Raw genomic sequence first — 15,668 nt, 5'->3', positions numbered from 1 at the left:
GAAAAAACCAAACCTCTTTTTAAAATAGAGCAAAGGAAGGAGCTATACTTTTAAAACAACAATGGTAGTCTAAGTACAAAATTGTAGGATACGATTGAAAAAAATCAATTTGGTGGCCATCCTCCTACTGCCCAGTCATGCCTCAGCAGACGCTCCGTCATTCATAGGAAGTACACAGAAATGCTTATTTTCAGCCCAAATTGGGTTGTGGCTCCCTCTCCAAAGGATAAAAAGAAATTATTTATTTCTGTATGGTATTCTAACCTAATATGTGGTAGTTTTCAATAGCAACCTATTATAAATAATTGTTCTAAACATCACTCAAACAGTAAACATTTATTACTGACTATTGTGTGCCAGGAATTGTGCTAAGCATTTCAGAGAGCCCTGCTCAGTTACAATGGAATGCCTTTTTGAAGTCATAAAAGGGAGCTAGGTGGTACAAAGCAAAGAGTGCTGGGCTGAAAGCTAGGAAAGTCAGAGCTCAAATCTAGCCTCTAGTAATATGATCCTAAGAAAGTCACTTAACCTCTGTCTGCCTCAATTTTCTCATATATCAAATGAAGCTAATCATACCACCTACTTTATAGGGTTATAATGAGGAGATAAATGACCTAATATTTGTATGAAGCATTTTGAATACCTTAAAATGCTTTAAAAGTGCTAGTTATCATCCTTTCCACCCTTGTTATCTTCACTAACATCAGAATCCCAAAAAACTGTCAAGATACCTGTGTTGCTGTGAGCCAAATCTCTTCTTGTCTTGTATCTTTGATGAGTAAAATGGAAGAGTCAGATTAGATGATTTTTAAAATGCCTTAAAGCTCTAACATTTTGTGTCCTATATTGTGGTACCTCCCACTTCCATTATTCAATATTCTAAGGTGCCTTCCACCTTTAACTTTTCATGTTTTAAGATTCATTCTCAAAATCTATTTCTCATGCTTTTCCATCTCCGACTCTCTAGTGCCAAGATTCTCTGGTCTTTGATCTTTTCCAGTTTCACCACTCTATCTTCTTTTTTAACTGGAGAGTAGCTTTTATTTTTATAATTTTGGCTATTATATTTTTTCTTTGGTTATACCTATACATTAATTAAAAAAAACCCACTTCTTTATGAAACATGTTGGCAGAGAAAAATCAGAACAAAAGGGAAATACTATAAGAGAAAAAAATGAACATAGCATGTGTTGATTTACATTCAGTGTCCATAGTTCTCTCTCAGAATTCAGATGGTGTTTTCTATCCAAAGTTTATTGGGATTGCCTTAAATCGCTGAAATAATGAGAAGAATCAAGTCTTTTAGAATTAATCATTGTACAATCTTCTGTTACTGTGTAAGATATATTCTCTGCTTGTTTCGCTCAGCATCAGTTCATGTAAATCTTTCCAGGCCTTTCTAAAATGAGCTTGTTCATAATTTTTTATAAAACAATAATGTTCTATTATTTTCATATAACCTATTTCCATTCTATCTTATAAGGCTTTATTCAGCTATAGTATTTGATATTGTTTGGTCTTTTTCAGCTCTGAATTCTATATTCTGATATGCCTTTTGTCTTTTATTCTATGATTTCTGTGCCTTGATATACAATTTCCAAGGTCTTATCATTTAAATTTTTTATGATTCTAGACTAGGAGCTCCTAAATGAACCATGAACATGTTGCTTAACTTTTTTTTTTGATACCTATATTTTAATATAATTAGTTTCCTTTGTAAGAGGAATGTAGACTGTATATTTAAACATGTTATTCTGAATAGAAGTCCCCAGATGTCAACAGATTGCTGAAAGGGTCCGTGACAAAGAAAAGTAAAGAATTTCTGATCTAAAGTCTACAGGAGAAGCAACAGAATACATCATGTGCTCTTTTATTTTTCATATTGCCAAGCTCAAAAATTGAAATATGGGTACTTTCCAACTACCTTATTGAGTTTTTGAGAATTAATATTAAAATTATTTTGAACAAGGGGCCAAGTGTCTTAGGAGAATGTGCCAAATTACTGGATGGGGAAGTGTTCAGAATCAGCTGATAAAACTCAAGTCAATCAAAGTCTAGACAGAAAACCACATAAGGAGGTTTCAGATTACTAGCCAATGTATGAAGAATGATAGGTAATCATTGTTAATGTCACTAGAAAATTTGTCAAAAATTGAGAAGGATTTGAGATTAAATCCCATTACTATAACTAGTAAACACAACTGAAATCTCTTAAGAGATCATTGGAGGAATTGGTACATCTTTGGGAACCTAGGAATATGGGCACTTAGTAGAAGTGTCTGAGTAATTTAAAGAGAAATTTAAATAGGAGTTTAAGAAATTTTGTGGTAGGAAAACACTAGCAAAAGGAATTTGTGGTCCTTGGATGTTATTTAAAGGGACTTATTTTAATCCACCTAATTAATATTTCTTATAAGACATAGGAATTTGGTGTTCTCATTTTTATACTGTATCCTTCTGTGACCTCATGGTACATTCCTTTGCACTGATCCAATGCACCTATCATATGATACAGTATAGAAGAATAATCTGAGTCTGTCATCCCTCCCACTAAACTATAAAATCAATGAGGACAGAAACCCAATATTAACAAACTTATTTTTTCTCCCTAGTGGACTACTGGGTTTTTTATGCACTAAGTGCTTAAAAGGATGTTTGTTAACTGAATGAATTAGAATTGATCTGTATAGTAGTTATGAATAGAACAACTCAAAAAGAGCTGACATTCTTTCCTGGTTCTACTTTTATCTATCTGACTCCTTCCCTGTCTCTTAACTGATTCTTCCTCCACAGATCTGGGGGTGCTAGATCTTCCTCCACAGACCTGTGGGACATTTCCCCATAGAGCTGTCCTTGGCCATCTTTTTTTCTTCCCTGCTGATCTCATCAGTTTTTATGCATTCTGTTATCCTTTATTTCAGATTATTTTCATGCCTGTATATCTATTTCTTCTTCTTTCTTTCTTTCTTTCTTTCTTCTTCTTCTTCTTCTTCTTCTTCTTCTTCTTCTTCTTCTTCTTCTTCTTCTTCTTCTTCTTCTTTCTTCTTCTTCTTCTTCTTCTTCTTCTTCTTCTTCTTCTTCTTCTTCTACTTCTTCTTCTACTTCTTCTTCTTCTTCTTCTTCTTCTTCTTCTTCTTCTTCTTCTTCTTCTTCTTCTTCTTCTTCTTCTACTTCTTCTACTTCTTCTACTTCTTCTTCTACTTCTTCTTCTACTTCTTCTTCTACTTCTACTTCTTCTTCTTCTACTTCTTCTTCTTCTTCTTCTTCTTCTTCTTCTTCTTCTTCTTCTTCTTCTTCTTCTTCTACTTCTTCTACTTCTTCTTCTACTTCTTCTTCTACTTCTACTTCTTCTTATTCTACTTCTTCTACTTCTTCTTCTTCTTCTACTTCTTCTTCTACTTCTTCTTCTACTTCTTCTACTTCTACTTCTTCTACTTCTACTTCTACTTCTTCTACTTCTTCTACTTCTACTTCTTCTACTTCTACTTCTACTTCTTCTTCTACTTCTTCTACTTCTTCTTCTACTTCTTCTACTTCTTCTTCTTCTCTTCTTCTACTTCTTCTTCTTCTTCTTCTTCTTCTTCTTCTTCTTCTACTTCTTCTTCTTCTTCTACTTCTTCTTCTTCTTCTTCTTCTACTTCTTCTTCTTCTTCTTCTTCTTCTTCTTCTTCTTCTTCTTCTTCTACTTCTTCTTCTTCTACTTCTTCTTCTTCTTCTTCTTCTTCTTCTTCTTATTATTATTATTATTATTATTATTATTATTATTATTATTATTATTATTATTATTATTACCACTGAAGATACCATTAATCTCCCAGGTTTACCATCTCACTGTCATCCTTGACTTCTCACTTATGCTCACCTGACCTATCTAATCTGTTGCCAACTCTTGTATTTTCTACCTTTAAAACATCTCTGACAGAAGTGGCTTTTGCAATGGGGTTTTTTATGTCAAAAAAATCACCATGTCTTCCTCTTACCACCCTATCATGAACAAAACAAAACTAAAAACTCAAAATTTTAATAGTTTCATCAAACGTATATTCTTTTTAGTCTGTATGTTCTGATTTTGTGGAAAAACTTAAATAGTTTCTTACATGTAATATATTATTCTAACTACAGGGAAAAATATATATATATAATTGGTTGAGGATAACTCTGAATCAGAACTGTTACCCTGGATACAATTAAAAAGTAAATATGAGCTCTGTGACTAGGGAATGCAAAAGCTTTTATTCAAATAAACATACTCTGTTTTTATTTATTTGGAAATTTTAGTCTCTTCCAGCTGTGGTATTCACCATTTTTATAATCACTGATCTAATGTATAGATGAGTTGCTTTAATGCTTATTTCACCTATTTGCAGTTCAGCTTATAAAAGTTATATCTTTGTATTTAAAAATTCATTCTTTTTTTTTTTTAAACCAGATTGGTCCCTACCAAGCTATCGTGAAAAGAGCATATGACTAGGCATTAGGAGGCCTTTTCTGTAGTACTGACTGATTAATTTATGATGACAGCCTCATCATTTCCTTTGTTTTATTTGTGTCCAAATCTTCTTGACCTTATTTGGGATTTTCTTTGCAAAGAAATTTATTTTATGGCCTCAGACAAATCATTTGGAATCTCAGACTCTCAGTTTCTTCATCCACTGATAGGTGATCAGTGTACTTGTCCTGTCTATATTATATGGTTTTTGTAAAAGAGAGGTGACCTGAAGTGGTCACTCACATAGTAAACCAGGAGAGAGGGAGCTTCATCTTACGGCTTGGCTCTTTAATGAATATGACCTTGGATGAAGTTCCAGTCTCCTCACTTGCAAAATGAGGATGGGGGAACAAGTAGAGAGATGATCCATAAAGTCATTTTTATGATCTAGCAATCTACAAGGGAAAGTGGGACCCAAGAATTGGAAGTAACTTTCCTACATTCAAGATTCAAAGTAGGCTCTCTGACTCCAGTTGTAGTGAGTGCCTTTCCCCCATATCAAGACACTTCTCTTCCTGCCTCTCTAATCAGTCACAGGTCTCTGGCATGAAATGATATACTAACAATTAAATGGTAATTTATATCCTAAAACCGTTCCTATCAACCGGAGGAACAGTTTGTCATCTACCCAATGGATTGAGCCATAAACTTATTCTCCAGATTTCAATCTTTTGAAACTCAAGTTTTCCTCCATAGCTAGTGAGAACCTTTGTAACCAAGTTTTCTGGGCAAATATGTGAGGTATGAAAAGAACAGCATTTAATAGAGTGCATGACTTTGCACATACTCTAGAAGAAGTTTTGCCAAATCTGCCCCCTTCCTTTCTGTCTGTAACTTCCATTACCAGCAACTCTTGCCAACATTAACTGACTGGGGTGGTGGGAGCAGATGCTGGAAACAAGAAGGTCATGCTGAAGACAAGAGCAAATGTTCCCAGAAACGGAGTGGTCAGGTTTCTTTAAAAAATGTGCATAGATTGTATTTCTGGAGGGAGTCTGTGAGTTGAAAGCAAACAGAAATCCCACAAAACAAATAACAATTTGTTTTCAGCAGGATTTGGGTATATACATTTGAACCTAGCTCACCAACATGTGTTTTAATCTTTGTGCTCAAGATAACAGCATTTAGAGTTAGAAGAATCTTTAGAAATCATTGAGTCCATGTCATTTTAGAGATAATAAAACTGTAGCCTAGAGAAATGAACTAACTTGCCCATGATCACATATCATACATCTCGTAGATTATGCTGTTTTAAAATACTATTATTACTATTGCTGCTGCTGTTACTCCTCCTCCTCCTCCTTCTGTTACTGCTGCTATTACCACTACACTCTGCTATTATTACTACTGCTTTTAAGCGCAAATCTCATCCCAGTTGTGTGATGAGTCACATAGATGACTTAGGTAGCAGATTATTTTCCTGTGTTTATTTTTGAATTAAATAAATTAGCATACTTTTTAAAAGACTTTACTGTTTTCTAGACATTATGGTTAAAATAATTCCAGTTGCTGTCCTCAAGGAGCTTAATTTAGAAGTATGACAATCCAAGGTTGAATGTAAAAAGGACAAGCAAAGGATGCAGGCAAACAGGAAAATTTCATAAAGGAGAGATCAGTTTAAACTTGGGAATATTTGGAAGGATTTGTAGAGGTAGAAATAAACAAGGAAGAGTAGTTTAAGTGATAATCTGGCCTAATGCCCAGAAATGGGAGAATGTAAGGAAAGCTCAAAGAAGAATCAGTTGCCTAGATTTTCCAGAAAATATGTGGGGAAACAATTTGAAAGAAGATTGTAATGGAGCAAGATTGCCAAAACACCTCACTACAAGGTTAGGAAGTTGATATTTAGATAATAAATAAGGAGGTACCAAAAGTTTTTGAGCCAGGAATTTATTGATCAATCCAGTGAATCTCAAGCAATAGTAACATCATAGATTGATGTAATTTTTTATTTATTCATTTTTTTCATTATAGTTTTTATTTACCAGATATATGCATGGGTAATTTTACAGCATTGACAATTGCCAAACCTTTTGTTCCAATTTTTCCCTCCTTCACCCCACCCCCTCCCCCAGATGGCAGGTTGACCAATACATGGTAAATATATTAAAGTATAAATTAAATACAATAGATGTATACATGTCCAAACAGTTATTGGTGTAAAAATTAAGGCAGTGTGGCTCTGTGAATAGCTTGGTTAAAAGTCAGTATCAACACAATTGTTAGCTCTGTACCCCTGAGTAATTCAAGTACTGTGTTTAAGGTTCATCTTTATAGAGAAGCTAGAGTTTCAGCCATGGTGTATTTTTATTTTTTTTTTTTTGGACATAACTCTTCTATCATCTATTATATCAATAGTATGTAAACTTTCTCTTTGGGGTTTACTCCTATTTGTGCTTTTATTATGTTGGACTTCTTTTGACCCTTGAGATGACTAGGGTATTCCTAAGTCTCTACATTACTAGTAATTGTTTATAGAAACAAGATGTAACTCATCCTATTGACATATCTTTTTGGCTTTTTCTTTCAGTTCTTAAAGAAAAATATGAACAAGTTCTAATAATCTGTTGTCTATCACTTTTCATCCCTCACATTTCTTTCATTGGGCAAATGATATTCCATTTTCTTCTCTGTATTTTAGCTCACTAGGTATCAGGGTAGTCCTCCAGTGGCTTTTCATATGGAGTCAACTATTTTCTCCAATTGTTTCTGCCATGATGGTGTTTGATGCCTTTTTTTTTTTCCTTTTTTTCTGAGGCTGGGGTTAAGTGACTTGCCCAGGGTTACACAGCTAGGAAGTGTTAAATGTCTGAGATCAGATTTGAACTTGGGTCCTCCTGAATTCAAGGCCAGTGATCTATCCACTGCGCCACCTAGCTGCCCCCTTGATGCCTTTCTTTAGAAGCATTCCTTTCTTTCTGAGGTCTTCATCATGGAAGTGATGTTCTGTTGGGTGCAGGTCCTAAAAGATTTTTATATTTTCTGTCAACTATTTTGGGAGAATTCATTTGATTGTGATGTTTCATTTCTAGATTCATGATCGTTGATACCTAGCCAAATACAAAAGCCAAAAAAGAAAAAAAAAAAGAAAAAAGAAAACTGAAGATCACATTATCAGCTATTTTGAACTGTTCTGCTTTCATATAGTTAATGTGCTAGTTGAGTATGTGTTGTTTATCTCAAGAATTTCTTGAAATTCCATTCTACGTATGGCCACCATCTTTTCAAAATTATTTAAGATATCAACATTATTTTTGCCATCAATTTCATCATTGGGTAGTATTTTTGAAGTACAGGTTTTTAAGGCCTTAGTATAAATAAATAAAGAAAGTTGTTCCATATATGTTAATTGTGTTTCTATAAATATTGTGATATCTTGACAGTGGTAGTCAATGTGGTATAATAAATAAAAATACTGGATTTGGAGTCAGAGTACCCAGTTTCCTGTATTGATTCTGCTCTTGGCTATGTTTGTAACTTTGGGTATCATCTCAAATCCCTGAGCTAGGAAGTTGTAGTGGATGACTTCTAAAGTCCTTTCCCATTTTCAGGTCCTATGACTTATGTTTCTTATGTGTCCCTTCAGACAGTGCTGAGCACAGAAATGCCTGTTGATTGAAAAAGGATATATCTGTAAATCTCATAGCGACATGAGAAATTGTTATAACCTAGAACCAAGTTGTAATTCCTAGCTGATTTGTAAGATAGATCCCCTTTTCGAGAAAACAAAGAGAAAATAAGAATGTTCCTAGGACAGGCCAAAAGTCCAATGCCAGGAATCACCATAGTGTTTGTTTCTGAAGCTTACCAGATTGACATAAAGGTCCTTTCAATCTGGAATTAGGGATTGGTTAGCCAGTGATCAGCATTCTTTCAAGTCTCTCTTTCCTCTGTAACTCATTCTAGCCAATTTTCTAGAGCTCAAGGGCAGAATCTTGGCAGGAATTCTCACAGCTGGCTAACGTAACCCTAGCAAAGATGTAGAATGGTGTATGAAGACCTTATCCCTATTCCTTTTCTACTGTATTATACTTATCTTACCCCAACATAAAAGTCCTGATTAGACCAATGCTTATATAAGTCATCTAGGAAGTGCAGAGAATAGAGGGCTAGTTCTATAGTCAGAAAGATCTGAGTTCAAAATCTAGCCTCAGATGCTTGCTAACTGTGATCCTGAGCTAGAGAAGGAAATGGTAAATCACTCCACAATCTTTGCCAAGAGAACCCCAAATGGAGTCACAAAGAATTGGACATGACCAAAAAACAACAATAAAATTTGGAGATGAAAGTAAAGATAGAGCAACTTAAAAAAAAAAAAAAACTAATAATGTACATAGAATAGAGAAAGACAGTTGTCCTCATAGACAAGAGAGCTGGTTTTGATGTCTGGAAGGTTTGGTTTAAGTCTCACATCTGGCACATATTGGATGCTTGACAGGGATAGCTCACTTAGCTTAATGCCTGGCTGTTATAAGAGTATAAATTGCATAGCACTTGGTTACTTATATTGCTAAAGGAAGTTTTTTCTCTGGAAATTCCTCATAAAAATGAAATTACTTTTTTTTTAATAGTCTATAAGCTGTTTGAAAGCAAGGACTTTTATCTTTCTTGGTTCTTACTACTATATTATAGATGCTTTTCATATATTAAATACTTTTGTAAAGTTTCTTGAATTTAATTTGTGGAAAACATCTTCATGTAGAGAGCAGTAGATGAGGGACCCAGAATTCTAGACCTTGTCCTACTGTTCAACAGTTCTATATTTTTGAAACAGCTACCTGACTTTTCCGAGCCTTGATTTTATCACCTGTAAAACTGGATAATATTGTCTATCCTGAATAAATTACAAAAATGTTTAAATGAAATCAAAGCAGATGAGATATTGGGAAACATTTTGAAAAGTAGAAAGCATAGTGAATATCTGAAAGATTATTATAGTAAGTCAATTTCCAACCATTCCACATCAAAGGACTTCAATGAGTTGTTCCAACTTCCTTAGTTGATCAGGGCAAATCTGGTAAGGTAATATTTGAAATTTTAAAAACATTAAAACTTAAAAAAAAACAACAGCAGCAACAAATAATTGTATTGAATATCTAATTTCTATGTGCAGTATAAACAGATGGACACCTAATTTACATAGAGCTTTCAACAAGCTTTATTTTGGATATGTACTTTATGTACAGAAAACCTCAAAACAAGCTTAAAATATAGGAACTGCAGAATAGCAAAGTGAGGAACCTTATTGAAACTAAGTTACCTACTAGGGAGTAGTTATGTGGCACCATAGTGCACAGAGTGCTGGGCTTTCTAATTCAAAACTGTCCTCATAACTCCCTAGCTGTGTAATCCTGGGCAAATCACTTAACTCTATTTAACTCAGTTTCTTCCCCTGTAAAAATGACCTGAAGAAGGAAATGGCAGACCACTCCAATATTTTTGCCAAGAAAACCGCAAATAAGGTCAAGAAGAGTCAGACATGATACATATATTGTATTTAATTTATACTTTAACATATTTAACATGTATTGGTCAACCTGCCATCTGGGAGAGGGAGGGAAGGAGGGGAAAAATTGAAGCAAAAGGTTTGGCAATTGTCAATGCTGTAAAATTATCCATGCATATATCTGGTAAATAAAAACTATAATTAATAAAAAAAAAAGTTTTTGAACAAACAAGACTACATCAGACAAAATTAGAACGGAAGCAATAAAGTGGGAAAACATTTTTACATTCAAAAAAAAAGTCAGACATGAATGAAAATGACAGAATAACAACCATAACAAAGTCCTCCAGTTAATAGTTATCAGAGCCAGTTTACAAACCCATGACTTCCAGACTTTAAGTCTAGCATGTGATATACTCAGTCATGCTCTCAGAAAAGAGATGGGTCTTTCCTGTAAGGATTTTTGAAGACATTTTTGGAATTTGGTTCTTAGGGTGAGATATCAGATAAAATCTGGTCAAGTTTATGAAATAAAGATCAGATATAAAATGAGACTAGACCAGACCTAATCATGAGAGCAGTTGAAGGACCAGCCAGGATAATGAATGGTATCTGGAGCAATTGTCCTCTGTGGCTGCTGTTCTACTCTCTCTGAATGCAGACATTCAGATCTGTGCTGGACTTTTTTTTAAAAGGGAAGATTCCATGGAGGGATTTATTTTGGGATAACAGATTTCAAGTATTTTGCCTCATTCAGATACACACGAGTTGTCAGATCATGTATCTTGATATTCTGGTTTGGAAAATATCATCATTACATGCATTGAAAGGTAACAAAGTGCTTTATGTATTCAAAGAAAAGAGAACTTTTTCTGACAAAAAAAGGAAGAGGAAAGGTGTCATGGAGAGATATGAGTAAGAGATTGGGTTTCTTATAACTTCGTGAGACTTTTAATTATTTTTTTCCTGAACTTTTTTCCATCATGGTTAATTTTTCTCCAAATTATGGATATTTCAATGCACATACTTAGTTCATTCTTAGAAAATAATTATTTCTTCCTCTATAAATTGTAATGGAAAGGCTGATCCAGGATAGTGTAGGATAATATGATGACCACTAGATTCAGCATAAATATGACTGCAAATCTTACTCTGCTGCTTACTACTGTGTGACCTTCTTCTCAATTTTCTCATCTATATAATAAGGTGGATTAGACTAGATTGTCTTGGGGTTTCCAAATGAAAATGAGAATGAATTTGTAAAAACAAAAATTAATTAAATAAAAAATACCTCCAACTTTTTTTTTTTAGCTTTACCTTGCAAAAATGGACCAATGACATGGGGAGCAGAGTGGTTTGGGAGATACTAAGATGTATACCTTTGCTTCTATACTAAGGTGTATATCTTTGCTTCTGCTCACGAATGAATAATTCATGTATGCTGTTCCAAATTGATATCTTTTGTGTTATATTATAATTTCTTTTTATTTTCTGATAAAATTTCTTTTTCAGTGTATTTAAGGAGCTAGAAATTTTTATTCCTATCAAAGTGTCAGTATCTTGAGAATCACTAGTTTTAAAGTCATCTAGCTGCATAAATCAGATATGTGGTGTGCATGCATCTTGAAGCTTGTATGTAATCCTTTGTGCAAGATGTGGGTTTTGTGAAATTCAGAAACATTTGTGAAATCTGAAAACATTTGAGTTGATTTCATCAACCCTTACAAGTGAAGAAATTTTGAGTTTTGAAAATGCTCAAATGGTTAAAAGAAATATAGGACTTATAGGAAACCAAATTAGTAATGATATTCCTTTGTGGCTGTTAAGTACCCATTCAGGGGAAATAGTTATGATATTGGGATAAAAGGCTTTGCACAGAATTTTGGAATCTTATTAAGTATTACTTGCCATTTTCTGGTATTTATGAAATAGTGATGGTCTCTGCAGAGGAAATTGAATCATAAGGTTTTTTTCTTTGCCTGTCCAATTTCTTGAATGGAGTCAAGATAGATTATAAAGAACAAGACAAGAAGATGTTAGAATTAATGGAAAATTGGCCTTCAGAGCCTACTGCAGATCTTGTGGTATCTATGAAATCTTCCCAGATTGTCCCAGCTCAGATTTCCATTTTCCATGCTCAGATTTCTCAAGAGCCCTGGATCTTTTTTTTTTTCCTGTTCTCCTGTCACATGATACCTTGCATCATATTTGGGCTGCATTGGAATCAAATCATATGAGTCCAAATTCCCCAAATTTGGGGAAAATCCAGTTAATTTCTGTGGGCCTTACTTTCCTTATCTATTAAAAAAAGGCAATATTGGATTAGATAGCCTGTGTGGTATGTTTCACCTCAAAATCTAATCCAAAGTTATTTGTGTTTATATATCTCATTCCCTTCAATAGACAGTAAATTTCTTAGGTAAGCGTGGAAGGCAGAGCCCATTTCCATCCCCATTTCCTCATTGCCCTGGAGAATAAGCACTTAACTTTTGCTGAATTAAATTGACAATTGATTATACAGCTTTTATTGTGAGCCACACTGAGTTCTTTATGGTTAACTACCAAGAAAATACATCACTGCAGTGAGATCGTTGAGCAGTATCTGAATTTTGGTCAACACTTCATTATTTCTTCATAGAAGAGCAGCTGGGGCAACTGAATGGCTGGACATGCTGTCCTATTCTTGGATCTCATCCCATTTCTAGTCCAGTCCAAGCCAAATTAATATAACTGTGTCTATGGAGATCATGTTGCAAAACTACCCCTGTGGGCTCTTGCATTTCTTTTCTTACCAGGAAGGGCAAGGCTTTCACTCAGCATTGCAGACATGGTTCCAAAAACAGAAAGAGAAAAGACTAGACCATAAAATGTTTAACTGCTGTTAAATATTGGCCTGTTTATTCTTCTTCATTGTGAGAATTGTGGTGTTTTGTACCAGTAGTCTGAAAAAGTATGTGGCTTTAGGTTGTATATTATGGAATAAGAGAAAGAACATTTCTTATAGAGTCCAAAGACCTGAGTTCAAGTCCTTGTTCCTGTTATTTGGTAGCTATGTGATCTTGAACAAATGACATCTTTCTGCGCACAATTTCCTTATCTATAAAATGGAGAGGCAAGTTGAGTTCTAAGCTCTTTTCTAGGTCTGTCCGTATTATAGTGGATAACTGGCTTGAAGATTTGCAAAGTGTGGTATGAATGCTAGTTATTATTATTTTAATAATATTTTAATAATAACAGATAGAAATTAATAATTAAGTTATATACTATCATAATAATTATTACTATGGAATTATATCACTTTCATGAAATACATCTTTTTATTTTCAGGTTATAAAAGAAGTCTACAACAATTGCAGTGGGGCAGTTGATTCAGATGGACCTTCCTCTAGTTCCCCAGTGCACAAGACAGAGCTAGAGAAGGTAATATCATGAAAGAGAAGATCAAGAATATAACTTCAGATTAGCTGATTCAAGCCATCTTTCAATTTCTCTTGTACTGAACATAAAAATCTGTAATCTTGCTTTATCTCTCCATTGGACCAAGACAAACTATTTGGTTATCTCTTTATAAACTGTGGAACTACAGTCAATAGGATAGTCTTGCTCAGTGAAGAAGAATGTCTCATTCCTTTTATTCCCAAGGGAATTCTTTTTTGTTCATGCTCCCCTTTTCAAAGAGAATATATATTTATTGTTAACTTTTTCAAGAGCTACCACACAGTTTTATAACACAAGTTCTATTAATCTCTTCATTGCAAATTTTTGGGTTTTCAATTTTTTTAAATGTTGTATGGTCCTATTTGGAGGATCCACAAAGATTAATAAATAGATGAATACCTAGACACAAACATCTGGACAGAATGAGGAACAACATGGTATGATAGAAATAATATCACTCCTATTTCATTTTCTCTCTCTTATTCCCACCCAGAAAATCTTTTCCAATTCTATGAATTTCACAGGATGAGATAATGTAGAAGACAGTATAATCTCTTCTGATAGATAATCAGAAACCAGACATATGAAACTATGAAGTATCTAAGCATATCATCAGGAATAGATGTAGTTTCCTAGTCCATGAGAAGTACCCTGGGTTTGTATAAAAATTATTGGGCTTGAAATCACAAGACTAAAGTTGTAGTTCCAGTCCCACAACTTAACTGAAATCCAATTCATCAAAAATATATCCATCATATACTGTTTGTAAGACATTGTGTTGGGCCCCAAGGATACAGATATAAAAATAAAAACATCCTTGCTCTCAGAGGTCTTCGATTCTAATCAGAAATAGTGATTTCATTTTTAGTCCCAATTTTATTCATTAACTTTTGGACAAGTCAATTTTTTTTCCCTGAGTTTTAGTTCTTCCTATCTCATTACATGGTGTTGATACCTCAACCTGTCCATCTCTAGGGTTTTTGTGAGATTAAAATACGATAAAGGATATGAAAGCAATATCTGAGTTGTAAAGTGCTTTGTAAACACGAGTTGTTATTATTATTACTAAACACTGAACATGTGCTTTACAGGAAAGCAGTTATTTGTGTTTTCCTATCCCTTTCTATTTTTTTTTATTTAGTGGAAGGTAAGAATAATAGGAAATGATAAATGCTAAAATAAGCCATTGGTTAACTTAAGGACCTTTCTTTATTCCTTTGAGTTATATAAAACATACAATTATAAGAGGTGAGTCAAATTAAGCCCCTCTTAGTGTCAGCCACTATAGTAAATGCTAAGGGATAGCAAGAAAAATTAAAAACCAAAATTAAAACATGTCCTGAAGTTTCTCTCAGAATATTTCCTTTCTAGGTCCTTACCTTTACTAACTTATACATCAACTGGTCCTTGAACTCCCTGGAGATGCATGGTACTCTTGCAGGCAATGTTGTCATTTGAAGAAATTTTTAGGGAAAATAATATTAATATTCTCTAACCCCATAAATTTGTTGTGAGGAAAAACTCACATTTTAAGAATTCAATGGATATTTAAAAGAAACCCAGCAACTTAAAATATACCTACATACATTTAACAGATGAAGAAATTGAGGCCAAAAGTTGATTCCAATAGGAACTTATTTGTATCTATAAGTATAATTGTTAGTATTTTTTTTCCAGGAAGTGTTTACCTCTCTGAATAGTGACAGGGGACCATTAGTAGATCCTAACGAATCTCATCAAGGGCACTGCAGAATTTGAGGGGAATCATTTTTGGAGAGCAGATGACTTTTGTAGACTATATACATATATATACATATATACACATACATATGTATATAGTATACACATACATATGCATATGTATGTACATACACATATACATATGTATATAGTATACATATGTATGTACATACATGTATATGTATGTATACACGTGTGTGTATATATGTGTGTGTGTGTATATATATATATATATATATATATATATTTTTTTTTTTTTTTTTTTTTTTTTGGTCTTTTGTAGAACAAACCTATGGAAGTAGTTAGCAGAGTGAAGTAGATCCTACAGCACCTGTTAGAATAACTGCAGGATGATGGTGTTTCATTTGATTTCCAGTGCTGTAACAGTTTTGGAAGCATCCAAACTCTGTCTTTGTGTTCTTAAGTATCTTATGATTACCTTCTGGGTAGATTAGGGCTTGATCCCCTTTGATTTCACTTTCCAAAAAAATTTTAATTGATGCTTGACCTACTGCAGAGCCAATATGACCGCTACAGGAATGATCTCATCCTTTT

At 33.8% G+C, this 15,668-nt stretch overlaps 1 protein-coding gene across 8 annotated transcripts in view; it reads left to right on the top strand.

The window, feature by feature from the left end:
• AFAP1 (actin filament associated protein 1) overlaps positions 1-15,668 on the top strand; it is a 231,522-nt gene that overhangs the window by 136,773 nt on the left and 79,081 nt on the right. For all 8 annotated transcript variants that reach the window (XM_074274085.1, XM_074274082.1, XM_074274078.1 and 5 more), the window contains exon 7: positions 13,263-13,355. In XM_074274085.1, the coding sequence (XP_074130186.1) occupies positions 13,263-13,355 (93 nt within the window). The remainder of the gene's footprint in view (positions 1-13,262; positions 13,356-15,668) is intronic.

The sequence above is a fragment of the Sminthopsis crassicaudata genome, chromosome 6 (assembly GCF_048593235.1).
Source record: "Sminthopsis crassicaudata isolate SCR6 chromosome 6, ASM4859323v1, whole genome shotgun sequence".
Classification (NCBI taxonomy): Eukaryota; Metazoa; Chordata; class Mammalia; order Dasyuromorphia; family Dasyuridae; genus Sminthopsis; species Sminthopsis crassicaudata.
This window is presented reverse-complemented; position numbering and strand designations above follow the sequence as displayed.